This window comes from Balaenoptera physalus (genome assembly GCF_965194825.1).
Source record: "Balaenoptera physalus genome assembly, chromosome: 16".
Lineage (NCBI taxonomy): Eukaryota > Metazoa > Chordata > Mammalia > Artiodactyla > Balaenopteridae > Balaenoptera > Balaenoptera physalus.
This window is the reverse complement of record NC_138898.1, coordinates 24392506-24419534: the sequence shown is the minus strand read 5'-3', so window position 1 is coordinate 24419534 and position 27029 is coordinate 24392506. Positions and strand designations below refer to the sequence as shown.

At 46.8% G+C, this 27029-nt stretch overlaps 2 protein-coding genes and 1 long non-coding RNA gene across 12 annotated transcripts in view; 1 reads left to right on the top strand and 2 right to left on the bottom strand.

Moving 5' to 3' along the window:
- ACSS2 (acyl-CoA synthetase short chain family member 2) overlaps positions 1-17600 on the top strand; it is a 47031-nt gene extending 29431 nt beyond the window's left edge. The window contains exons 3-19 of one of the 3 annotated variants that reach the window (XM_082430158.1): positions 3663-3754; positions 3973-4076; positions 4324-4396; positions 4677-4752; positions 4939-5053; positions 5846-5884; positions 9806-9943; positions 11284-11454; positions 11764-11897; positions 12095-12227; positions 12309-12365; positions 12559-12639; positions 13776-13884; positions 15349-15417; positions 15744-15920; positions 16504-16578; positions 16719-17600. In XM_082430158.1, coding sequence (XP_082286284.1) covers positions 3663-3754; positions 3973-4076; positions 4324-4396; positions 4677-4752; positions 4939-5053; positions 5846-5884; positions 9806-9943; positions 11284-11454; positions 11764-11897; positions 12095-12227; positions 12309-12365; positions 12559-12639; positions 13776-13884; positions 15349-15417; positions 15744-15920; positions 16504-16578; positions 16719-16846 — 1771 coding nt within the window. In that variant the 3' untranslated portion in view covers positions 16847-17600. The remainder of the gene's footprint in view (positions 1-3662; positions 3755-3972; positions 4077-4323; positions 4397-4676; positions 4753-4938; positions 5054-5845; positions 5885-9805; positions 9944-11283; positions 11455-11763; positions 11898-12094; positions 12228-12308; positions 12366-12558; positions 12640-13775; positions 13885-15348; positions 15418-15743; positions 15921-16503; positions 16579-16718) is intronic. The other 2 variants (XM_082430160.1, XM_082430159.1) reach the window with 2 other exon arrangements.
- LOC309645407 lies at positions 1820-13769 on the bottom strand. The gene is made up of 2 exons (XR_014254875.1): positions 13584-13769; positions 1820-3382 (listed from the first exon to the last, which is right to left on the bottom strand). It is a non-coding gene; the product is annotated as an uncharacterized lncRNA (long non-coding RNA).
- Positions 13905-27029, bottom strand: part of GSS (glutathione synthetase) — a 37969-nt gene continuing 24844 nt past the window's right edge. For 7 of the 8 annotated variants that reach the window (XM_082430251.1, XM_082430244.1, XM_082430249.1 and 4 more), the window contains 7 exons: positions 26361-26441; positions 26186-26263; positions 24620-24686; positions 21760-21954; positions 21192-21273; positions 19514-19703; positions 18061-18619 (listed from right to left, as the gene is read on the bottom strand). In XM_082430251.1, coding sequence (XP_082286377.1) covers positions 18496-18619; positions 19514-19703; positions 21192-21273; positions 21760-21954; positions 24620-24686; positions 26186-26263; positions 26361-26441 — 817 coding nt within the window. In that variant the 3' untranslated portion in view covers positions 18061-18495. Of the gene's footprint in view, positions 14916-18060; positions 18620-19513; positions 19704-21191; positions 21274-21759; positions 21955-24619; positions 24687-26185; positions 26264-26360; positions 26442-27029 lie in introns of those variants that run through there. The other variant, XM_082430248.1, reaches the window with a different exon arrangement.

The following is a 27029-nucleotide window of genomic DNA, read 5'->3' as shown; positions in this document are numbered from 1 at the left end:
CTATTCTAAGTGCTAGGGGTGTAGCAATGAACAAAACAGACAAGGTCTTTGTTTTCATGGAGTTTATATTCCAGTGAAAGATGCAGATAATATACAAATGAATAAAATACATGAGATAATTTCAAATCATAGAAAGTTCCATGAAGAAAATGAAACAGAATAATGTGATAGAGAGTTTCTGGTGGGGCAAGCTGTACACATACGTGGGTACATAAATGTGTGGTACATACATACACTTGCCTAGGTTCATATACTTATGCTCTTTGTGCCTATGTGTGCAAATAAGCAGCTTGTATTTCTACAGTGTTTTTATATTAGTATATATGATTTTATGTATGTGAATGCATACAGGTCAGCTGGTATGCATGGGTGTGTTGTATATGTTGGCATTTAGCTGTAACTAGAGATGTTCTGGTGTGCCACTCATCAGTGAGCCAGTTTTGGAAATGGCTTTTTCGCATCTGGCCTTCAGGGCCATTTGCCAGCTTCCTGTCTCCCCGTTCCTTCCCACTTTAGATAGCTCTCTGTGCTTGTCTCCTCTCAGCCCTAGGAGGGCTAAGCCAAGGAGAGGATAGTAACTAACTCATCTATCCAGGAACTGGAAAGAAGCTGATAATCTTCTGTGAAATCTCCAAAGGCCTGGCTTCCCTGCTAGTCGCTGTCCTTCACAGCATGAGGAGAAAGAGTCCTGACTTGAAATCAGAATACCTGAGGATCTGTTCTTGGCTCTGCCACTTATTATTGTGTGACCTGGACCAAGTTACTATGTCTCTCTGAGTTTCAGTTACCTCCTTCATAAGTACTCTGGGTAGTAAGGAAGAGGGAGCAAAATGACCTTTATGGGGGGCTATGTGGTGCTGGAGCCTGAAGGAGGTGGGAAGGCATTCTGAGCAGGGGCAATGGCATGATTAAGAGTGTGGACGTGGGACTTTGCGTATAAGGGAAGCCAGGCGGAGCCTACTTAGAATAAAATTCAGACTTCTTACCATGCCTACAAGGCCCTATGTGTTCTGGATGCTGCCTACCTCTGATTCTTACCCCCCTTCTTGCTCACTATGCTCCAGCCATACTGGCTTCCTTTCTGTTCTTTGAATAGGCCAAGCTCTTTACCACCTCAGTGCCTTTCCAAATTTTGATGTTCTCTTTGCCCAGGATACTCTTCCCAAGACCTTACATAGTTGCCTACTTCTCATTACTTGGGTCTTAGCTCAAATATCATCTCTCCAGAGAGAGGCTTTCCCTGACCATTTTTTTTTTTTTTTTTTTTTAAAGTCCTTGGTGCCCAGCATGGCATTCAAGGCCTTTTTTTTTTTTTTTAATTATTATTTTTTAATGCTATTCTTGTCTGCTTACATTCTTTTTATTTATGTATGTATATATGTATGTATGGCTGTGTTGGGTCTTCGTTTCTGTGCGAGGGCTTTCTCTAGTTGTGGCAAGCGGGGGCCACTCTTCATAGCGGTGTGGGGGCCACTCTTCATCGTGGTGCGCGGGCCTCTCACTATCGCGGCCTCTCGTTGCCGAGCACAGGCTCCAGACGCGCAGGCTCAGTAATTGTGGCTCACGGGCCGAGTTGCTCCGCGGCATGTGGGATCTTCCCAGACCAGGGCTCAAACCCGCGTCCCCTGCATTGGCAGGCAGATTCTCAACCACTGCGCCACCAGGGAAGCCCATCCCTGATCATCTTACTTAAAGTAGCTATCCTCTAATATTTATGAATATTTAAAATGTACATATCCTTTGACTCAACAATTTCACTTCTACTAATTCATCCTACAGGTATATTTTCAAGTGAGTAAATGACATATTAAAAAAGATATTCATTGAAATATTTATTTGTTAAATATAAATTATGGCATATACAAACAGTGGAACATTATGCAGATGACAAAGAAAATGAAATAGCACTGTAAGTCTTAATGGAAGATAATGTCAAGATATATTGTTAAATTTCAAAATAAAGCGAGATGATCAAGCTCTGTACTTAAGATTTGTGCAGTTTATTGGATGTGTATTATATTTAATAAAAAACAAGATACAGAGTAGTGTGTATTGTATGCCATCATTTGTATAGAAAAAAAAGAGAATACATAAACGTAAATGCATGTATATATGCTTGTCTAATAGGCCTGTCCTATCGTTGAAGTAGCTCTTTCCCACCTCCCCATTCCGTGCTTGGTTGGGGACTGTGAGTACTTATTTCTCTTCTGAACAGCATTAAAATTCAGTTTTTTAAATTCATTTTTAAAATTTCCATCTTCAACGATATCCCAAGGACCTTATGAAAGATGCTAGCCTTCTAGCAAAGTGATTTCTTGGTTACTCCTCACTAGTTCAGTTGCCCTATACCCTTCATCTTACTAGGAGTGGCCCTGTCTGCATACTGACTATTTCTGGAAAGTTACACAACATAGTAGTTACAGTGGTTGCCAGGAGGCAGGGTGATTGGAGGATAGGGGTGGGAGGGACACTTCTCATTACATATCTTTTTATGCAGTACCATTTGTATGTATTACTTATTTGAAAATCATAAAATTGAAAAATAATACTGAGGGGAATATTCTTATAGTTAAATCTTTGCATACAGTCTGAAAGTTCCTTAAGATGTCTTTTTGAAAATTATTTCTCAGTCATTATTATGTCATTCTTTATATCCTTCATAATGCTTATAATCTGAAATTATCTTGGTTATATTTTTTACTTGTGTATTTCCTGCACTATCATTGGAATATAAGCTCCATGTTGTCAGGGATCTTGCTTATCTTGTTCATCAGTGCCTTATTTCTATACATATATATAGCACATAGGAGTTGAATAAGCAAATGAATAAATGAAAGAATGACTGAAAGAAACCAGGCTGAAGCCTAGACAGGAGTAGGAGGCAAGGCTAAGGAGGTAGAAATCAGCTGATAGAGGGTAGTGATTCTTAACTTTAAATGTGCATCAGAATTACCTACTGATTCTTTTTTTTTTAATTCTTATTGGAGTATAGTTGATTTACAATGTTGTGTTAGTTTCAGGTGTACAGCAAAGTGAATCTGTTATACATATACATATATCCACTCTTTTTTAGATTCTTTTCCCATGTAGGCCATTACAGAGTACTGAGTAGAGTTCCCTGTGCTATACATTAGGTCCTTATTAGTTATCTATTTTATATATAACCTACTGATTATTTATACCAGCTTGTAGTAAAGAAGCAGATTCTTGGACGTTGTGATTGTGATTCTAAGTTTGGGCTCAGGAATCTACATTTTAACAAGTTCCCTAGGTGACTTGGGTACAAGTCATCTGGGGACCACACTTGAGTAACACCAGTGCAGTGCTGACATCACTTTCAGGAAGAATCACATCCATGATATAAGTTCTCCTTAATACATGCCTAGGATGGAAGAGAGAAAACCATCATCCCATTTTATCAAATTAAATGAGGTTCAGAGATGGCAGTGCATTTTCCTGTGACACACAGCTTGTGAATAAAGTATACCTTGTAAAGCCAATGTATCTGACCAGTCAGCTCAAGGTGTGGTGGCAGATGGCTCACCCTCACGGGACATTCCTAGGCCTTGGTGTTACTGAATGGATTTTATGACTGTTCCTATTTTTTTGTTTGGGGAAGAGGTCATACTCCCTAATGACTGGCTCTTTCTGATGTATCTCAGGGAGGGCAATGAGCCAGAGGAGACCACCCAGATCACATACCGTGAGCTTCTGGTCCAAGTGTGTCATTTCAGCAATGTTCTCCGAAAACAGGGTGAGTGTGGGGATATGGGGAAAGGACTGGAAAGCCCAGCCTTGGGGTATCTGAGGACTTGGTGGAAGTAGACAAGGAATAGAAGGAATCTGGTAACAGAGGAACTGAAAAGGTCAGCTGCGGGGGCGGGGGTGTGGCAGCAGGTAACTGGATGAGAGGGAGCACGTAGCAGCAGGTGGGGTCCACCATGGTCCATAGTCTGTGTCCTTTACCTGCAGGCATTTGCAAGGGCGACCGAGTGGCCATCTACATGCCCATGATACCGGAGCTCGTGGTGGCCATGCTGGCGTGTGCCCGCCTTGGGGCTCTGCACTCCATTGTGGTAGGAATTTGGGCTGGAAAAAGGGGCCTGGTGGGGGATAGGGCTCAGGAGAAGTAGGTTGGGCCTGGATGATGGAGGGTCTTAAGAACCAGACTAAGGAGTTTAGAATGTCATAGGTTCCTTATCAGTTATCCAGTTTCTTCTGTGACCTTGGCTTAGAGACCCTGAAGGTTTTATAAGTGACTCCTTTCCTTGTTCACTCGATCCCTGGGTCGCCCTCTCCTTCAGTCTTTCTTCCCTTCCCTAGTTTGCGGGCTTCTCTTCAGAGTCTCTTTGTGAACGGATCCTGGATTCCAGCTGCAGCCTTCTCATCACTACAGGTGACTACTTCTCTCACCCCTTCTCCAAAATCCCCACACCCAAAGTCTTGGTCTTCAGTCAGCTAGTTGGTATTTGGGACTGCTCGGCGTAAAGGGTAGGGGCAGCCTACCCTTCGTCTCCTGGTTCCACCTCAGCCTACCCTCTGTCAGCTCAAATCAGCTGGAAGAGCCAGAGACAAGAGGCCTACCCAGGAGGACTGTGGACATTGTGCTCACTAGGGATAAAGGGCTAGGAGTGTGGTGCCTTCCTAAGGCTTGGAATGTCTGTTGCTCCCCAAAGATGCCTTCTACAGGGGGGAAAAGCTTGTGAACCTGAAGGAGCTGGCTGACGAGGCCCTGGAGAAGTGTCGGGAGAAGTAAGTGTGTTTGGTCTGCTGGCTACTGCTCTGAGTTGACTAGGCATTTCCCCAGTCCCAGTGCCAGGTCCCCTTTGTCCCTCCTACCCTAGATGGACATGGGTGGGTCTTGCCAAATTCTCTTTTGAGCCAACCAGCCCACCACTTCAGGCTTTTCTTTCCACTTCAGGCTTTTCTTTTCTCCAGGGGTTTCCCAGTGAGATGCTGCATTGTGGTCAAGCACCTGGGGCGGGCAGAACTGGGCACAGGTGACTCTCCCAGCCAGTCCCCCCCGATTAAGAGGCCATGCCCGGATGTGCAGGTGAGTCTGGTACTTCTATGCCCTCCTCTGGGCTCAAAGTGGCTCCCTCTTCCTGCCCAGGAAGTTCCCGATGTCCTTCTTTGTTTCCTCATCATAATGCTGAGGATCTGGGAGCAATCCTAGGAATGGCTCCTCTGGTAGGGCTGGCTGGGAGCTGGGGGACTTTGACCTTGGATGTAGGTAGGGAGCCCCTTGTACCTTGGGAACTTAGCATGAGAGATTGTGAGGAAGACTCCTGTGCTCATTGGGGTATTCTAATGGGCACAAGGGACGTTCAGGGCTTGGGCTTGGGTTAGAAATGGACTGACTTGGGTGACTATCTGTAGTCATCTTGATTACTGGGCTGTGGTTTGGGGTGGGCTACCTGTGTGGTCCCACCATGGAAGGACCAGGATCTGCACCTCAAGATATGGCCCTCATTAGCTTTGGATACACGCTTCTGATGGAAAAGCCCAATGGTGGCCTCCAGGTCTAAGGGGCATGAAGGATGAAAGCTCCAGGGTCCAGAAGGACAGAGGGTTCCTGAGACTCTGTGACTTGGGGGGCTCCGAGCGGTCTTAGGGCTAGAGAGACTTCCGTCTAGTCTAGGAAGATTGGAGACCCCTGTCCGCATTAGGGGTTCTGAGTGCATAGGGGCTGTGAAGAGGATCAGGAAAATGGAGGCTGGGAGGACCAGTGAGAGAGGGGCCTGAGGAAAAAGAGGCAGCCAGAGGTTTGGGGCACAGTGACCCTTCCCTCCCACTCCCCTATCCTCAGACCCTGCTCACCACCCTTTCCATGGGCTCTTAACAGGGTAAGCTGAAAGAGAAACCCAAGCGCATCTGGCCCCAGGTATCCACCTCTGCACTGCCTTGGGCACTGCTTCCCTACATGCTTGTTTGTGTGTCCATCTGCTCTTTGCCTGTTTGCCCCACTGAGGTGGCTGCCAGACCTAACCCCCTTCTCTCTACTCCTAGGTCCTTTGCCATCTAAGTCACTCTGAAGGGTCATGAAACCAAATGCTTGTTGCTACCTCTCTGAATTGGCACAGAGCATGGATCTCAGAGAGGTAGCAACAGACATTCCATTTCACTCCTGCTGCTTAGGACCACTGTGGGAGAGAGGACCAAGTAAACTTGTCAGAAAGTTTTTACTGTGCACTTAGCTGAGGCAGAACCGGGAGAGACAGGAGGAGGAACAGGTAGAGGAGGTACAGACCTTGACCTTGGGAATTCACCATCAAGTTGGGCAGTTAGATGTGTATTACAAATGAAAACCTAAGTTTTACATAGGGCAGCAGAGAAGAAGGTTCCTAAATATATTTATAAACTACTTTGGGATTTATAAACTCTGATATAATTAAATGCTAAATTGAACAAAAGTTACATTGTAGGTGGTTCTAAGAAGGGAGATCTCTAAGTGGGAACTCAAAGCCAATTAGTACAGGGGAGAGACTGGGCTTGGAGTCCAGAGACCAATTTTTAGCTGTATGACCTTGAATGAGTCACCTCTTCTCTCTGGGCTTCAATTCCCTTATCAGTAATGGAGAGATGAGAGTATATGCTTTAAAGGAACCCGCTTCCCTTACTAAAACAAAACATAAAAGCCACTGTTCCTCTGAGTTTTACCATCCTCCTAGGGTGTCTTACTCTAAATCTGCTATGATCTACCTCTTAGGCTAATGGTAAATATAACCCCCTTTTCTCTATTCTCATTAGCATGGTGGAGACAGATCTGATTCCCAGGAGACAATGCTTTCATCTTAAAACTCAGGCAGGGACCTAAGACTTTTCTCTTGAAAAAGGAAACAAACTTAGTGGTTAGAGTATAGGCTCTGGAGCCAGACTCCTTGGGTTCAAATCTTGGCTCTGTCACCTGCTATTGTGGGAACTTGGGCAAGTTACTTAGGCTCCCTTGCTTCAGTGTCCCCGTCTCTAAAATAAGGATAAAACTGTAGCTACCTGATAGGGTTTTGTCAATGTATGTAAGGTGTTTGGCACATAGTAACTACTCCATAAATGTTAGCTTTTATCATTTCTAATATAGCAGACAGGCTGGCATTTCTAAAAGGGAATCTAGAAAAGAAATAGACTCTTATAATTCTTAATACCAGAGACCCTCAGGTCACCGGCTCCTGGATTTTTGTTTCTTGAAGGTGAAAATAGCCAGTTACCAAAAAACCAAAGACCATAAAAATTGGCTTACAAAGTCCAGGTCTGAGGACTGCAGTCAAAGCTGCAGAAATCTTGGCAGAGCTCCAAACCACTTCATCCTTAAGCAATCTTCAAGGGAGGGCCTGGTACAGTTGGCAGGTACCTTCCTCAACCATGTTACCTATGAGCTTCCTCATATTTTTCTCTCACACCTGGCGGCTGCCCTCCCTAAGGCTATTCTGGTCCAATAACAAAGGCCAACTCCTCGATTCTTATTTCAGAAAATTCAAACCTTTTCCTGGTTCAAAGCACTGGGCCCTCATAAGTATACACCTGATTCACAACCAACATTTGTGCCACTAATTGAGCTCACCCTGCTTCCTGGTGCTGGTCATCAGCTCCACACCTGGAGTACCCACCCCACCCCTTCTTACCCACACCCACAAAAGAAACAGTTTTACAAGATTACAAGAGTCCCCTCACTGCCACAGTGTAACTATGCTTTGCCCTTACTTGTACCTAGTGCCTTTTCTATGACAATTCACACCAGCACTGTAGACCAGCGCCGTTTGCCCAAGCACTCTTGACGCACTTCTGCTTAAATACATTAATGTCCTCATCTCAAGCAGATCATCTGGTGGGAAAAAAATTATCCATGTGACAATGTATGTGTAGACCCATATGGCTATTCCAGTAAAAAAACAGGATTTATTTTTGTGTTTTCTAGCTGTGGGCAGCTTCTCTCTCTTCTTTCTTTTTCTTCCTAATGGTGCCTCTCTTGGCCTGGACTTGTGATTCTTATGATGCTTATGTGCCAGAAGCTTCAAATTCTCCAGAGTAAGGGGCAGATAGTACAGAGAGAGGGGAGTTGTAATTTTATAATTTATCAAGGTATGTGTTGTCTAAAACTTTGGAGTTTTTAAATATGGACACAGTAAATTACCATAGAGCCATATAATGGGAGTAGGGTGTTTCTCTTACACTATCATGTTTACCTGCCAGCCAGGGCCATAGAACAAGAAGCTAATGAATATGAAAGAGTTTCGTGACAGCTGAAGCAAACCCCCAGTAGTTCCCATGATCACATTCTTATTTCACCTCCCAGAGGAGTTCAGCAGAACTGAACTAACTTCTCACCTTCATGACATTCATCAGTCTTCCCTACCCCCCAGGACAATCCAAGGCTTCATGTTTACTAGGTAATACGGTTCTCTTCTGATGTTCCCCAAATCCTGTGACTATTAGGGCAAGAATGACTATCCTCATTTTAAAAATGAGTGACTTGAGGTAGAGTGGCTTACCCAAGGTCATATACAGCTAGGAAGTAGCAGAACTGGGAATCTAAATCCAGTGCAACTTTTGGACAAATTCAGGGAATACACTTCGCTCAGGAAAGAGTAGACTCAGAAGACCGGTTTTTCAAACAAGTGATATAACTGGGAAAGTAAAGCAGTTTCAAGGAGAGTTTAGAAAAGTGTCAGGATGACAGATCCAGAAGTAGTTATCAAACACACGTCAGTATAGGGGGACATCCCTCTACTGGGAGAAATCCACCTTGGTCCTTTTCCACCAAATTAAAACAAGGTTTCCTGCTGAATGGAACCTCAAGCAAGTGTCTTTATGAGAAACCCATTGGTACCAGTGGTGTAAAGGCAGGGGCAGAGTTGGGGTAGGAACCTCCAGATGTGGATGATGTCTAGACATGCAGAAAAAGATGCTTGGACTAAGATCTGTTGACTTCTTTTGCTACTAACTAATGGGGCCAGGTACCCGCCTTACCTGTGGCTCTGACTAATTCTGCATTTCTGAATTGTGTGGTGTCCACATTCCTGCTGATGAGCCACTAGTCCCATAAGTACATACCTGTGTATGTAGGCTTGTGTGTGCATAATCACTCATCCAACAAAATTTACTGAGTGCCTTTTGAGTTCTAGGCATTTTACTAGGTGTTGGGGATTTGGTGGGAGGGGCGGGAAAGACAGACATGCCACTGCACTCATAGAGGTCACTATCTACTTGGGGAGACAGTAATCAAGCAAAATAAAATAACAGCTAAATAAAATAACTGGAAATATGTGCTGTGTGGGAAAGAAATAAGGTGCTGTGATCAAGAATAATAGCAGGGGTGGGAATTCCCTGGTGGTCCAGTGGTTAAGACTCCACGCTTTCACTGCTAAGGGCCGGGGTTCGATTCCTGGTCAGGGAACTAAGATCCCACAAGCTGCACTGCGTGGCCAAAAAAAAAAAAAAAAGAATAATAGCAGGGGTGAGGGTGGGGATGGGAACCTATCAGATACTGTTCAGGGAAAGCCTTTGCAAGAAGGTGACATTTAAGCTAGGAATTGAAGAATGAGAAAGGACCAACTGAGGGGCCCTCCTTAGCCTGAGGCCGGGTGAGAGTAGCTCCGGAGCAGGGTGCTGGAAGTACCAAAGAAGCCTCCTGTTCCGCTTCTATTCTCTCTGCCCAATTCCACCCTTGCAGGGCCCTTCCTCCCTCCCAGGACCCCCATCTGCCAGTCCCACCCTGGCCCCTCCAGGTGCTAGGTAGGGGTGTCTTTTGCCCCCAGCTTGAGCTGTTCACAGTTCCTCCCTGCCCATTCCTGTCTTCTTCCCCCTGCAGATCTCCTGGAATGAGGGGGTTGACATGTGGTGGCATGAACTCATGCAAGAGGCAGGGGATGAGTGTGAGCCTGAGTGGTGTGATGCTGAAGACCCACTCTTCATCCTATATACCAGTGGCTCCACAGGCAAACCCAAGGCAAGTGTGTGTGTGTGTGTGTGTGTATGTGTGTGTGTATACACATACACTGTGTAGAGGTGAGAAGTGAGTTTCTGAGGAAGCATGTAATGACATGAATTCTACTGTACAACCCTGAGTTTCAGAAATGTCATGTTAGGGACTTCCCTGGTGGTCCAGTGGTAAAGAATCCGCCTTACAATGCAGGGTACGCGGGTTCGAACTAAGATCCCACGTGCCACCGGGCAACTAAGACTGCGTGCCATAACTACTGAGCTCGTGTGCCTCAACTAGAGCCCTCGTGCTGCAACCAGAGCCCTCGTGCCGCAACCTACAGAGCCCACGTGCTCTGGAACCCATGCACCACAGCTAGACAGAAGCCCGCGTGCCACAATGAAAGATCCTACATGCCTCAGTGAAGATCCCACATGTCGCAACTAAGACCCGACGCAGCCAGAAAGTAAATTAAATAAATAAATAAATAATAAATCTTAAAAAAAAAAAGAAATGGCATGTTACCTTTTCTAAATCAAATTGACATAAATCCTCAATCACTGATGGTGAGGCCCAGGGTGAGACATTCAGGTGGGAGCTTTCATGGTGCCCAGAAAAGGAGGAAAGGATCAATCCATGTGGCTGACATCTGTGTTCCCTGCCCATACCCACATGGTTTGGTTGAAGAACAGCTGCCTGTAAAGTCGAGGCCCAGAGGGGGCACAGGGATCACTCTCGGCCTTCTAGACTACAGCTCTTAGAGTTCAGTCCCTTCCACTTGCCACACTATTAACATCTAGTACCTCCCAGGGCACAGTGTGGGAGCTGGAAACACTTAAAACTCTGACTCGTCCATTGACTTGAAAGATATGTCACTGTACCTTCCACTCACCCATCCATAAATTATTCTCTCCACATGCTTTGGGTATTCCTCAGTGGACCTTTAGAGACACAATTTGGGCCTCTCTTTCCTAGGGATGGTGTATTGATGGAGTAAGCAAAGAAGATTATCTTTTTTTTTTCCACTCTCACTGTGTCAACATATAATTGAGTGTGTGTGCACAAACACACAATAGAGACACTATTAGGTGTGAGTGTACTAGAACTGTTCATGTATGTGAGAGTAATGTGGGTGGTTCAGAAATACCATCTTAGGGTGTGGGTGTGAATGATGGACTGACTATAAATACATGTGGGGTGTGAGATGGGAACATGCAAAGAGGGTGGAAGAGAGATGGATGCTATGAGAGGGATGCTGTCAGGACCAGAATCCCTGAGGAGGCTTTTCCTCTAGTTCTGTCCAGCCTATTTGGTAGTCAGTGGGGGTGAGCCCAAGGCCCCAACCTGAGGCCCTGTTTTCTCCCCAGGGTGTGGTACACACAGTTGGGGGCTACATGCTCTATGTGGCCACAACCTTCAAGTATGTGTTTGACTTCCATGCGGAGGATGTGTTCTGGTGCACAGCAGACATTGGCTGGATCACTGGCCATTCCTATGTCACCTATGGGCCACTGGCCAACGGCGCCACCAGTGTTTTGGTAAGAAGGGGTGCTGGGACTCAGGGCTACTTGGTTTATTTAGGGTATGGACAAGATGATCCTGGGTGACAACCTCCCAAAGCCACTTGGTCTAGAGGCAGAGGGACTTATACAATGACCTGTTTCCTGGAGAAAGAGGAGTTCTTAGGGGGTTGTATATCCTGACTGGGAAGGTCTCTTGGCTTGTCTGGTAAGGGAGTGAAGCCATGGATTTGTCAGAAAGGGAAAAATGCTGAGCCTGAGGGGATGGTAGGGGAATGGAGGGACTATTGAGAAGGACCAAAAATGACCAGCCATTACTGGGGTCAGTTTGAGGGGATTCCCACACACCCGGACGTGAGCCGCCTATGGAGTACTGTGGACAAGTACAAGGTGACCAAGTTCTACACAGCGCCTACAGCTATCCGCCTGCTCATGAAGTCTGGAGATGAGCCTGTCACAAGGTGAGACCCCTTCCCAACTGCTGCCCCACAGGTGGCCCTCCAAGCTGGTGCTGGCCTTTTGGGCACAGTCTTTTCCATTCCATTGTTCTAACACCCTGGCTTGGAATAGGGGAGGGGGCAGGAGAAGAGCCTGTGCATGTCTTCCTGGCTCCCAGTGATGCTCAGAGCCTTCCTCTCTCCCCATTCCCCTGCCCAAGGCATAGCCGGGCCTCCTTACAGGTGCTAGGCACAGTGGGCGAACCCATCAACCCTGAGGCCTGGCTGTGGTACCACCGGGTGGTAGGTGCCCAGCGCTGCCCCATTGTGGACACCTTCTGGCAGACAGAGACAGTGAGTAAGGGGTACAGAAGGCTGGGGCTCAGGGACAGTGTGGGAAGACTGACTCAAACCCCTGATCTCTGACTTCTACAGGGTGGCCATATGCTGACCCCCCTCCCTGGTGCCACACCCATGAAGCCTGGTTCTGCTGTGAGTGAGGCTCCCTTGGCTGGTCCTGGGCTGGGCAGGAGTAGAGTCTTGGGGCATTTGGCCTAGGTAGAGGGTGGGGGACTGGACTGATATGTGTGAGGAATTTGGGGCTCTGGGGCTCCTTAGGAGAGGTAGAGTTGAGTCAGAGTTGCCTCACTTCTCTCTGTGGGTCCTGTCTCCTGTTTGCTTCTAGACCTTCCCATTCTTTGGTGTAGCTCCTGCAGTCCTGAATGAATCTGGGGAAGAGTTGGAAGGTGAAGCTGAAGGTTATCTGGTGAGATCCTGGCCCTTGCGGGTCAGTGAGGACGGGGCACGGGGGAGGGTCCACAAAGGGGTACTGTACTCTCCTTTAGAGCTTAGAACCTAATCTTTCCCGGTAGCTGCTTTTGGCTAAAGCTCCATGGTTGAGGGTTTATCATCTGCAGAGAGACCCTAGCGGGGAATCCTTCTGGATACTTTGCCTGCCTCTCTGCCTTTTGGCCCACAAAGTTCTTAAGGGCTCTGCTCAAAGATACCTGATGGTGCCTTTTTGGGTCTGGAAGACATCATGGAAAATAATATAGGCTCCAGAGTCAGCCTGCCTGGGTTCAAATCCTGGCTCTGCCTCTTCTCTGACCTTAGTTAAGTTACCCAACCCCTCTGATCCTAAATGTTCTCACTTGTAAAACAGGGTTATAATAGTACCTGTGTCTCCTGTGGTTGCTGGATTGATTAGATAATCCATGTGAAGGCTTCATTTAGCACAGAACCTAACAGTTAGTGCCTGATAAATGTTAGCTGTTGTTGTAATCGTTTTATTAACAGTTGTAGGGAGATCATTAGCCCCCACCCTCCACCCCACTTCATTTTTACTAAGAGCAAGTTAGTAACAAGGGCAAGACTTGAATCCAGGTCTTCTGACTCTTAGCCTAGAATTCTGTCCATCCTGTCAATCTGCTGCCACAGGACATTATTGATTGGGGCAATGATTACTTACTTATGTGTGGGTCCCACATTTTTATATAACTGCTTTCATTTGCATCAAACTGGACTGGCATCCCTGAGGGATTACCTAAAAGGAGACTCAAATTTACTAAATGCTTATTACTAAGAGAACATTGTGCCAGGCAGCTTCCACATACTATTAATTTAATCCTCACAATAACTTTGGGAGGTAGAGATTATTTTCTCTAATTTACAGATAAGGATCCTGAAGTTCAGAGAGATAATGTTACTTACCTGGGGTCACACAGCTAGTAAGTGGCAGAGCGGGGATTCCAAGCCTGGATTGTCTATCTCCAAAGCCTGTACTTTGTCCTACTTCTCAGGAATGGCATTCAGGCTATTTCTCCTAAGGTTTGACAAAGCTGTAATTGTCTTCCTGTAAGACAGTGTAGCAGATGTTACCACTGTGTCTTCCTCACTCTCCAGGTGTTCAAGCAGCCCTGGCCAGGGATCATGCGCACAGTCTATGGGAACCATGAACGCTTTGAGACCACCTACTTTAAGAAGTTTCCCGGGTACTATGTGACAGGAGATGGTGAGCCTTGGCTATCCCCTTCCCAAACCTCCCACCGAGATACGTACTGTCCCCTTTCATTTCCAAGAAGAGTTGGTTAGGGATGTGTCTTATGTATCAGTGTCTAATATTCAGTCAGAACTACAGAGAAGATTATAAGAACAAGAATGAGTGTTGCAGGAGGGCACTCAGCATGGTGCCATCTGAGATTTGATGTATGAGGGAAAAAGTTCTTATTTCCCTTGCTGCTAGGCTGAAAGAGATGGGGCATATGGCAGTATGTATTACTATGTCATGTGTATCCTCATGTCTGGAGCCTATGTTTGCCCATGTGTCCACCCACCAATCCATTCTTCCATAAATATTTATTGACCACCTACTATGTCCATGTACTTATCTAAGCACAGTACAGCTCTCATGGGGCTTACATTCTAGTAAGGGGAGACAGGCAATAAATTCAGCAAATAAATACTGCAGGGATGGCCTCCATAGATGGGATGGTGAGAGGTTTCTCTGAAGTGACATTTGACCAGAGACCTGAAGGGTGAGGAGGAGGCAGGCATGGGAAAATCTGGAGTAAGAATGAATGTTCTGTACCAGCGAGACACAAGCTTAGAATGTCTGAGGAACAGACTGAAGCTGTGTAGCTGGAATGTAGTGAGCAAGGGGAAGAATTTTATATCAAGTTGGAGAAGGAGATAAGATAGGGCCTCGTGAGCCATGGTGAGGAGTTTGGATTTTATCCAGTGTACAGTGGGAGACCATCAGGGGTTTTAAGCAGAGAAGTGATAAGAATTTATTTATTATTTAGAAAATAACTTTGCTTGTTTTATGGAGAATAGACTTCAGGTCAGTACGTTAGTTATCTATTGCCACGGAACAAATTACCCCCAAACGTGGCAGCTTAAAACAACAAATATTATATTATCTCATACAGTTTCTGAGGACCAGGAATCTGTGAGTGGCTTAGCTGGTGGTTGTCATTCAGAGTTTCTCGTGGGTTGCAGTCAACCTGTGGTTGGGGCTGTAGTCATCTGAAGGTTTGACTGAGCCTGGAAGACACACGTCCAAGCTCACTCAAGTGGCTTTTGGCAGGAACCTTCAGTTCTTTGCCACATGGACCTTTCCATAGGGCTACTCATGACAGCTGGCTTCCCCCAGAGCAAGTAATCTGAGAGAATGCAACCAACACAGAAGCCACAGTCTTCTATAATCTAATCTCAGAAATGACATCCTATCATTTCTGCCAAATTCGACTGATCACAAGACAAACCCTAGTACACTGAGAAAGAGGACTACGCAGGGGTATGAATACCAGGAGGTAGAGATCAGTGTGGCCATCTTGGAGCCTGCTACCACAGCAGGCAAGAGCAGAAGCAGGAAGATTTGTTAGGAGCTACTGCTGTGGGTGTAACAGTTTGGTAATGTGGATCTTGTATCCTACTGTGGGGTACTTATTATGTTGCACATTTCTTCTCTTCCCAGGCTGCCGGCGGGATCAGGATGGCTATTACTGGATCACTGGCAGGATTGATGACATGCTGAATGTATCTGGTAAGGGCCAGGGACCATTTTCCCTTCTTATTTACCCTTCTTTCCCAGCAACTCCCAGACAAATCCTTCTGAGAGAGCCAGGATATCCTTTGGCCAGACCATGCCTGGAGTACAGCATTCAGTTCTGGACCCAGGTTTTGGAAGAAGAGTGATAAACATTGAAATGTACCCGGAGGAGTGGAACCAGGATGGTGGGACAACTGAAGTATGTCCTATGAGGAATGAATGAAAGGCCTTCCCCATTTGACCAGACCAGGACTGCCTTATTGGGACAGATGGAACAGGGACTGGGATCTCTCTCATGGCACTTCCTTTCCCTTGACAAGGACACCTGCTGAGCACGGCAGAGGTAGAGTCAGCACTTGTGGAACATGAGGCTGTCGCAGAGGCAGCCGTGGTTGGCCACCCTCATCCTGTGAAGGGCGAATGCCTCTACTGTTTTGTCACCCTGTGCGATGGCCATACCTTCAGCTCCACCCTCACTGAGGAGCTCAAGAAGCAGAGTAAGGAGCTTCCCTGGGCAGGGATTGCCAGGTCTGTCCTGATGGCCCAGGTTGCTGGGGAAGGGCTATAGTGAGCTGCTTCTCAAACCACAAACAGACCCCAGGGGGCCTTAGGGGCTAACTACCCTCTTCCCACCCAGTCTCTACTAGGTTAATAATGATTGACATTTATAGAATTCTTTCTCTGTGCCACCACTGAGCTAAGTGCTTTAAATGCATTAATCTATTTAATGTCTATAATCACCTCCATGAAATAGATCCTATTGTTGCTCTCACTTTAAAGATGAAGAAATTGAGGCTCAGAAAAGTTAAATCTCTTGTCCAAGGCCATACTGCTAGTAAAGTGGAATTTCAACTCTAGCAGGCTGATTCTAGAGCTTGAGTTCCATGAACGTGAATTAATATAAAATGAGAGCATAAAGAGACAACGTGTTAAAAGAGAGGAAGACAGAAATGAGCCTGAGAATGATTGTGGGCAAAACCTAGAAGAGGAAATAGGGTGGAAACAAAGCCATCTCTGCCTTGGTTTTGGGCAGCCTGGCTAAGGGTACTGAAAAAATGCATAATGATTTGTTGGTTACAGTTAGAGAAAAGATTGGCCCCATTGCCACACCGGATTACATCCAGAATGCACCCAGCTTGCCTAAAACCCGCTCAGGTATGTTCAGAGGCCTTGAGGGATTGGGACTGGATTGGCCAAGGCCCAGCGGTGGTGGAGTGTGTGTGTATGGAAGCTTTTGGCAGGGCTGGAATGGGTCAGTGCTGTCACCAGGTAACCAGAAGCCTGTGGTCCCCCAGGGAAAATCATGAGGCGGGTGCTTCGGAAGATCGCTCAGAATGACCACGACCTGGGGGACATGTCCACTGTGGCTGATCCATCCGTCATCACCCAGCTCTTCAGCCACCGTTGCCTGACCATCCAGTGAACAGGACCCTGCCCATTACCAGGATTCCCCCCGCTTGGCTTTCCGAAGTTTTGCCCACCCTCCCTGCCCCCATCCAGGAGTACTCAGGGCCTGTGCTGACCCACACCACCTCCCCGACGAGCCATCTGGAACTGAGGACGAGCTTTGCCTCTGGGTGCAGGCAACTTCCTGCGACTGCCAGGCAGATGGGACAGGGCCCAGGTCAGCCTCAGGCTACTGTGCCCCTAGACTGCAAAGAGCCATTAGCGCCCAGGACAGGGACCTGAAGGTCATATCCCAAACCCAAGTTAAGTGTTCAGTGGGCAAGTGAGGGCATAGACTGAAGCAGGGAAGCAACTCTGTAATGCTATGTCAGCTCTCTCAGGAAGCACGAGTACTTATTTTGGGCATGCACTTGCCCTTAGAAATGCCTGTTTGTGAGTCCTGGAACAATTGATTATTATTTTTTTAAACACTTTGCTGCTTCTGTTATGGGTCTGAATTCCCTTTTGTGCTAGATGGCTTGTCTGCCATTTGTTCCAGAGGCTGTGCAGGCAGGTTCAGTTTCCACAGGGTTTTCAGATCATTTGTGTCTTAGCAGGAGTAAATGTGTTATGTTCCTAGGACCAGAGGAGCTTGATTTTCTTGTCCTCTTTTCCCACCCTCCCCTGAACAGAGTCTTGCCCATGAGAGACATTCTCAGACGAAGCTCTCTTTTCTTGCCTATTGTACTCAAGCCCTGTGGTTGTAGGAATAAAGTCTGTGACCTCAAGAAGGTGGTGACTTGCTTTCTTGGTTATCTTACAGGCTGTGTACTTGCTAGCTGTTCTGACTTGTGTGGGGGATGGGAAGGGGAGTGGTTTTCCTCAGGAATACCCCAATATTCACCTTCTAGAACTTTTGGTTTAGGCAGAGCTAGGCAGGGCTTCCAGGCCTTTTGACAAGCTTCTGAGCTAATCAGGAAAGCAAATGAAGCAAGATTACAACTGTGATGTCCCATCATGGTTGCCTTCCCTCCTGGGCTCCTGCTAGAGACCTTCTCTCTTCCCTATGATCCTGTGGGAGCATTAGTGAGTGACTAAGGATTGAAATTTCAGGGTCCTATCCATAGGGTCAGGAGCTAGGGAGACTCTGATTACAGCCAAGTTACTTCCCCTGCTCCAATCTACCTGAAGTGGGCCGACTCGGATTATAGCTTCTCCCTCCCCTAAATGTACAAACCAAGGAATCACAGAATCAGCAAAGTAGTTTTATTTAAGGCAGAGGTGGGAAAAGCCTGTGCCCCTCTACCCTTTTCCTCCTACCCCTCAGTCCTATCCCAAGTCAGACACTGGAACTTGCTGGAAAGGCTGATAATGGGCTAACAGGAGGGTGGCAGTGTTATGGTCCCTTACCTCAGATCAGCTTCTTTTCAGCTGTACCCACACCCTGAGGATTTACGGGCCTCTAGATCGCACCTAAGGGAAACAGCTTTTCTGGTTCTCAGATGGGAAAGCTGTGGGGAAGGTACCCAGCATTGACCCTTCCATGAAGACCCTGGAAATCTGTAGAAGAGATCAACCTTCCCAAGGTAAGGGGAGGGCAGCCCCTCAGGAGGGCTAGGAGAGGAATGATAAGTACAAAGGATAGAAGGTCTTTCAAGTAAAGTCTGGGCAGGCCTCGCTGTGTCCTCACACAGGGTATGGGTTGTCTAGGACTGCCACTCCTGCTGCCACACCACCATCAGCATGCTCGATGGCTTTGGTTCGAAGCAGATGTCCCACGTGCTTGTTCATCACAAGTGTCTTTCCCTGCCTATAGAAATGGGAGCAGGAGACACACAACTCCATCACCTGGACTCAGCCCTCAAACCCAAGACCTTCACTGGTCCCAGCTGAGCTGTACATGGGTGACTGACTACACCTGAGAAAGTGCTAGGATTTTTGAATCAGATTTGGGTTTGCATCCTAGCTTGGATATTATTAGCTCTGTGTCTTTGAGCAAGTTACTCAGCCTTTCTAAATATCAATTTCCTCAGTTTAAAATAGGGATAATACCTCTCACTTTGCAAGATGGTCACAAGGATTGAATAAAGCAGGAACAGCACTTAGCATGATGCCAGGCTCACGTTTCATGTTCTGTAGCTGTAAATTTCCTTCCCTACCTCTCTCTCAAGATGGCTGTGGTGGGGGTGGGGTGGGGGGCTGGGGAGGAACTTGCCGGAAGAGATGCTGTAAGGGGAGTGGTTGGAGGGGAAGATTATAGAGAAGGCAGGCTCTGGTGGGGAGCATGGTAGGATCTGGAATTCCTTCCTTGTGCTGACCGTGGCGTGAGTATTTTGCAGGAAGTGGTATGAGGGACCAGGAACTGTTCCTTACAAATTCCCCAGTCTTCCTCTTCCTGATTCTTTAGTGCTCAAATCCAAACCCAGGGGCCAGTCAGCTTTTCAAAGACACTGAGTATCCTCTAGCTGGCCCATCCCACCTTTTCCCAGAATCCCCAGTGGCCTGGGACTGGACCCAAATTCTTTTCTTCCCTGGGGTTTCCTAGTCCAGGGTTATTTTCTCACCCATCTTGATACTACTTGGAATTTCCTTTATAGTTTCAAAGCACTTCTCATCTGGGCTTCATTTGATAGCCTTGTGAGGTGGGCAGATCTTGGATCCTTGGCCTCATTTACTAGATAAGGAAACACACTGCTTGGCTCACCTGACATAGACCCCAAAGATGCCCAGCTCTGAAATGCATTGGGCCACTCGGGCAGGGCTGCCAGGTCGCAGTAGACAATTCTCAAAAGGTTCAGGTTCTATCTTCTCCATGAGGATATAGGAGGCTCTCTCCTCACTGTCCTTCAGCCGCTCCAGGGCCTGTACCATCTCCTCCCCGTATAGGTTGTTACCTGCAATTCCACCAAGCAGTCACCCTGGACCATCTCCCCACCTTCTCCACCCTGTGCTCCCACTTCTAGGGCCATGTGGGCAAGTCAGGAACCTCCGTTCCTGACACCAGCTCAGTGAACCCAGGGCAGGCCTGGCTTCCAAGGAGGAAATGTCACCTTAACAGGAGAGCTCTTATACAAGCAAACACACCTTCCACCACACCATCCTGCCCTGGTTCTCTTCTTACCTCTTTATGGCTGTTCCTTCTCAGCCTTCCTGACTGGCTCCTGCCCCTCTTAAATATTGGGGTTTCCAAGGAATCAGTCCTTCACCCTTGTTCTCTCCTCCATGTATATACTTTTTTTTCAGGGAGATCTCTTCCAAGGCTTCATCTATATCCTATAACTTGTTTACTCCCAAATCTCTAACTAAAGCTCCCTGCTCTAGACATCACAGATATCCCATGGGCTCCCAAAATAAACTCAGCATGTCCAAACAGAACTCATTACTTCTGCCTGACTCTGCTTCTCCTGGACCTTCCTACCCTCAATCAAGTGAAAGGCATTCTTGAGTCATTTAACTCCTCCCTCTCCATTACCTGTCATGAACTTGGACATGTCTCTTCAGTTTGTACTCCACACTGTCATAAGCCCTAGCCCAGCCTTCTACATTGCTCTCTGGACAACTATACCAGTCTCCTCTATGGTCTCTCTGCCACCAGTGTCTCCCCACATTCCAGGACACGCTCTACCATGGCTGAAACACGGATCCTAGATCAATCATGTGTCCCTTCCCTCCTTAAAACTTTCTAATGGCTTCCCACTACCCTTAGGATAAAATCCAATTTCCTACATATATTCAACGTCCTTTATAATCAGGTCCCAAACCATCTTTTCCAACCCAAATCCCTGCCTTCTCTCACCTCCCACACTGCACTCCAACCTGACCAGTTACTCATTAATCTCCAAACATACCACACTTTCACGGACCAGTGCCTATGCCTGAGGTTGCTTCTTCTGTATGGAATACTCTTCTCCCTTTCCCACCTGGGAAACTCCTACCTAACCCTTAAGGCCAAGATCAAAAACCGTCTCCTCTGGGTCAGGAGACAGACATGAGGCAGACATGATCCCTGCCCTCAAGGAGTTCAAACTAAGCAGGAAGATATCCAACCTCCTGATATGCCCCCATCCTGCTTCCCCACAATTCACCCACAGGCACCTCAGACTACACTTGCCCAAACCCTCCAGTGCTGGTTAATCACATTCCCTTGTGCACGGGCATTTCTGTAGTGTACTGGTTATCACGTTCGCCTCACACATTCCCTTGTGCTCCACTGCACTTGACCACAGGGTCTCCTGGGACACTGTCCAAGGTGGGGACATGTGTCAGTTCCTCTTGTATCCCCCAGAGCATGGGACCGTGCCCATAGCAAGTGCAGATCAGCACTGGTGACAGCCTGCTGGCCCCCTTTCACTGAGCAGCCCTGCAAAGGGGGAACCACCTACCTCCACCCTCTCTCTGGGGCTTTAGCACGAAGCAGTTAGGGGCAGCAATGGCCTCAGTGATAGCCTGGTCCCCTTCTTCACCCTGGCAGGAGGCAAGAAAGCAGTCACTAGCAGTCTTGGGCCAAAGAGGCAGGAGCCAAGGTCCTGCTGGTTGTGTAGAGCAGCATCAGAGGAAGAGCAGGAGTAAGAGCCATAAGCCCCGTTAGGCTGGATGCTACTATCTGGATGTGACCCCAGCAAGCCCCCTGTAGCAGTGAGTACAGTGACAACAAGCTTTCTTGGGCAACAGTTCAGGAGCAGCAAGAGGTCTGGAAAACGGGTACAGATATTCCTCAATTCTTGCTGTCTACCTCAGCCCCTTCTCCTGGTTACTGTCCCCATCTCTACCTTTGCTGTGGGAGCTTACAGTGGATTCCAGCCCTAGGGGTTCCAAGGGCTCTAGGGGTTTTCTCAGAGCATCACTGACCCAAGTCCAGCCCAGTGCCAGTTCCAGCCTCCGCAACACATTGGGCTCTGGGTCCCTGATACCTAGGGGGCCTGTGGTGGGAGAAGCGGGCTGCCCACGCACCATGTCCAGTGAGTATAGGCCAGCAAAGGTGGCACGGAGGCGGGCCACGGCCTCAGGCTGGCCGGGGAGCAACACCTCCAGCATGCCTGATCTGCTCAGCTCCTGTTGCACCTTCTTAGTCCCAGCCAGCTGCGTGGCAACGTCCGGGCACTTGACAGCACATGACCTCTCCAGCAGCAGCCGTGCTTCCCAGTTCTGCAGAGAGAAGAAACCAAATGGAATTCTACTTTATTTTACTTTGGCTGACCTTTAATGAGCATCCATCAGGTGCCAGGTATCCTCACATTCATTATCTCCCAGGGTCATTGCAACATCCTTGTGAGGCAGGTAAGGCCCCTCCTATTATGCAGGATTCTTGCCCTTTTGGAGCTTATGGTCTAGCACAATGACACATGACTATAATTAAAAGGGAAAATGACAAAAGGTGAAAAGGTGTAGAACAATTGATGAAGAGGTTTGAAACGGGTGGGACACTTGTTTATGAGCTCAGCTTCCTACTGTACTACAAATAAAATACAAACTTCTTACCACGGCCTATAAGATCCTGTAAGGATCTGCCTCTTGTCTCCTTTTCAACCTCATTCCATGCCATCTCTCCACCTCACTCCCACCTTGCAGCCACACAGGTTTGTCAATCCTCAAACACAAATGTCATTTCCACCTCAGGGCCTTTGCATTTGCTGCATTTCCCTCTGCCTGGAAATCTTGTCATTTTGGCTTTTCTAATGGATGGCTGGATCCCTCTCATCCTTAAATCTTGGCTCAAAGTCATCTTCTCAAACCACCCTATTTAATGTGGGTTTCCCCATAATTCTCTGTTTTCACCCTGTTGTTTCAAAGTGTTTCCCCCAGCTAGAAAAAACCATTTTTTCTACTTTTGTTTACTTTTTGATGACCATCTCCCTGACCAAACTGTGAGCTCCATAAGGACCCTCATCTGTCTCATTTCCTGTTGTATCCCTAGTGTCTAACACAGTGCCTGAAGCTTTGTAGGTGCTCAATAAATATTTGTTGTTGTTGTTTAATGAGGTGAAATTGAGTGGACAGGTAGAGTCTGACAGGTGAGACTCAACAGGGAAGAGGTATTAAGGTTAACAGGATAATATGAGCAAAGGTCTGCAGGTGAGTAATCGCAGGATGAATAGTCTGGTGGGCCAGGAGTTTAGGGTGTGAGAGGCAGGGAAACAGCAGAGGATCATGCCTCCCAGCTCTAGTCCCCATTCTCAGGCACTAGAGGGACAGTCTGTCCTTGACTCCAGACCACATCAAACTGCCCATAGCAGGATTGGGGCTATGGCCTGAGGAACAACACCACCACCCCCATCCCACTCTCACCCCCCACGCATGCTGTCCTTTCTTTGATGTAGTCAGTCCACCTGCAGCATCTCTGCCTGGTCTTCACCAATAACCCCAGCCACCTAACAACTAGGCTAATGTTCTGGGTAGAGTTAAAGGTACCCTGAATATCAGAGAAAAATCCAGAAAAGTACCCCATTGTGGAAAGTAGGGAAGGCAAAACTCAGAGATGAGCAGGACCTTGCTCATGGTCACCTAGCAATTCACTAAGCCTAGCAGATTCACCTCCATGTCTAAAACTGGTCTGAGTTTCTCAGTTCCCTAAAAATGTTCTCCTCCTTATGCACTAATTTCCCTCCTTGTTAATAATGTTTTCTTTGGCCCTTTCCCCAAACCCCTTGTCCTGGAACCAGGATCCATTTTCCCAATAGACAGTGGGATTGACAAACCTGTGTGGCTGCAGGGTGGGAGTGAGGTGGAGGGATGGCATGCAATGAGGTTGAAAAGGAGACAAGAGGCAGATCCCTATACAGCTGGACCTTAGGGAGGATCTCACATTCAAAGAATTATCAATCTGGAAGGAGCTCCCTCTATTTTCTAGTGTAGTTCCCTCACCTTACAGAAACTGAGCCCAGAAAGGGTCAGGAACGTGCCCCTGGTCACACAGAGGCAAAGCCGAATGCTCATGACCCCCAGACTACTGCTTATGGTATTTTCTAACTTATTTTCTCCTTTACCCTCTCCCAACTGAAAGTAGGGCTTCTTAGCTTCTCCATGCGGTGGATTAGGGGCAGGGGGAGGAGAATGATATACTAGGAAAGCCACTGGACTGAGAGTCAGAAAGTTTGGGAACTCTCTGTGGGACCTTAGATAAGCACCTGCATCTCTCAAACCTTAGTTTCTCCATCTATATAATGGGGATAATTACACACCTCACACAGTGGTTATAAGGATTAAATGAAATAGTGGATGTGGAATGTAATTTTGAAACTACCTGGTAGGATAGCAAGCTAAGGTGATATTATCATTACTGTCGTTAACATGAATGGACAGCAGATAAAAACTTTCTGATGCAGATAAAAGAGAAGTAAGAGTTAGCAAGAAGGAAATGGTCAGTGGTGTAGTGGCACTGGTTTTCATTGGCTAGTGAGAGCTGACTGGACCCATCTCTTCCCAGCTCTGTTCAGAGATGTTAAGATGGGTAGCTTTGAAACTGGCCAGGATGGGAGTAGTTACAACCTAGAAATCAGAAAATGCTACAAATAGGGGCTTGTCTCCACAGAAAGATTATTGTTACACATTTACCAGCATATCCCTACAAACAGTGTGAATGGCTGATGCATTGTGGTTTCCTGAGGATTCAGATTCTAGAAGATTGTGTGTAGAGAGTGAGAGGCAGCAAAAAGCTTGTGGGAGGATAGGAAGTTCCAGCAGCAAGTTCCCTGAGGAAGAACTGAAGCCAGAGCTCAGGAAATAACCTAGGTTGTTGTGACACCTGAGTTGAATCTCTGAAGAACGATGGTAGGTCCCAGAGGCAAAGAATGGTCTAACAGAAAGTACCAACCTGTAGACTGTAATGACCTGGCATGTAGCCATCCCGGAAGTAAACCACAGCAACTTCCTGGCCGTCCCTAGAACACAGGATGGAGAAAGCTGTTGTGTTAAATTAAAACTGATGTGTTCAGGGACTTCCCTAGTGGCGCAGTGGTTGAGAATCTGCCTGCCAATGCAGGGGACATGGGTTCGAGCACTCGTCCGGGAAGATCCCACATGCTGTGGAGCAACTAAGCCTGTGCGCCACAACTACTGAGCCTGCGCTCTAGAGACCGCGAGCCACAACTACTGAAGCCCGTGCTCCTAGAGCCCGTGCTCCGCAACAAGAGAAGCCACCACAATGAGAAGCCCCCGCACTGCAACGAAGAGTAGCCCCCGCTCACCCCAACTAGAGAAAGCCCGTGTGCAGCAGCGAAGACCCAACACAGCCAAAAATAAATAAAATAAAATAAATAAACTTATAGAAGATAAAAAATAAAAATAAAATAACACTGATGTATTCAGTGGTTCAGTCTATTTCAGGGTGCATCAAAATGCATTTGGCTTCTTTGAAAGTCAGTCCACAGGGGTAGCCTGAACAGGGATTCATTGGAAGTATGAAAGTAGACACCCACACCATCAATGCTTCCACTAAAAAATGGAGGTATGCAGTGGGGAATGCTTTCTAATATTCCAGATCTAGAGTCATTCTAGTAAGGCCGAAGGCAACCGGAATCAAATTAGGTAAATTTTTTAAAAGTGGGCTCAAAATTACCGAGCAGCAGAATCATATTGCTATATATAATCATATTGCTAGCAAAGCACACTTGTATTTACACTGCTTAAAGTAGCTGATTTTTTTAAATGGTAGGGGAGTGAGGGTGGGGAGATGCAAAATATGAATCTAGTTAAGCCACATACTGTCTTTTTGAACTTCTTCCCTTTTTCTTTGATTTATTTGATATCGTTTGATTTATCTGGAAAGTAAATTAATGACTTTGTTAAGATAAAAGCACACTTTGAAAATAGTAAGGTATTGTGAAATGCCAGGAGATTCTTAATTTTAAGAATCACACATTTCCAGGTCTAAATATGTGTGCTGTAAGCAATGCTACCCAAATATGTGATACTGAAGTCACTTGGTGGTGGCCCCTGAAGGGAAGCACAGGGCCTGGCTTGGAACACAAATCCAGGCCCTCTGAGGTCTTGCATGAGACCTCAGAGAGCAACTCCCAGACCAATCAAAGAATGAGCTGGCTACTCCTCTTCCTCCTTGACTGCCCAACCCAACTGCCCAGGTCTGACTTGACCAGCCAAGAAGGACAAGAAAACTTTTGGGAGCCCAGAGGCATATGAAAACCAAGGTTATCCAGAATGTCAATAGCTCTGATACAACCCGTTAGAAGCAGAACTTGGCTTCTCCAAAATTTCCTGGGATGGTGGGATATTTTCAGAGTTCACCCTAAAGTTCAGAGAGAAGGAAGCAAGCCATCACATCTCCCAGAAGAAAGGATTATTTAGGGAAAGTGGGCAGCAGGATGAGTTTCCTAAATCAGCCCTCTATCGGATCCTTGGGGAATGCTCCCTGGACACTTACATAAACAGTCTTCGGTCCTGGTCTAGAGACCCCTTTTCAGAGACATCTTCAAACTTTCGCCGGATTACATGGATATTCCTGGGAAAGATGGGCAAGGCTCAGAGTGGATGCTCTGTTCTGAGTGGCTCTCCCCAGTCCTGGAGCTACATCTGGAGGTCTCCCCTCCTTTACTTACCTGGCTAGTAGCTCATTCTCTATGGCACGCTGGTCAAATATATTCCTTTCCTTCTCTTGAGCAATCAGTAGCACCCGAGCGCTGGGGAAAGAGCACAGGTGGCCCAAGGTGGCTACAAATCTTGTCTTCCCTCCATCCCACCCCCTCAGAAGTGAGAATGAGAACACGGCTTCCCTGAAAGAGTAGATATTCTCTCTACTCAGGACTGCCTCAGGCATAGACACCTGAGGCTACAACACATTATTTCCTGAATATAGAAAACTTGAAAAAATGGACATGTCTCTGCCCCTTCTCCAGTAGGCAGATGAAATATTGTAATGATGTCAATCTTCTGTGCAAATTAAAATTTAGATTTAAAACCATCTCAAAAACCCAAGAGGACTTTTTCTTAGAATTTAACATAATGATTCCAAGTTCTTCTGGAAGAATAAAGAGGTAAGAGTACTGAAGAATATTTTGTAAAAGAACAATGCTGGGGGTTAGGGGATAATGACCCTATTGCTAGATTGTGAAGCATATAATAAAAGAGTGTGTGATTCTTTCAAAAAGAAAGAAAAAAAAAAGAATAGCTCAATGGAATCCTCAACGGAATCCTACAGAAACACTATAGAGAAAACTATGAATAAGGCATTATCTCCTGGGGCCTCCCAACATTTCTGTGAGGTACAC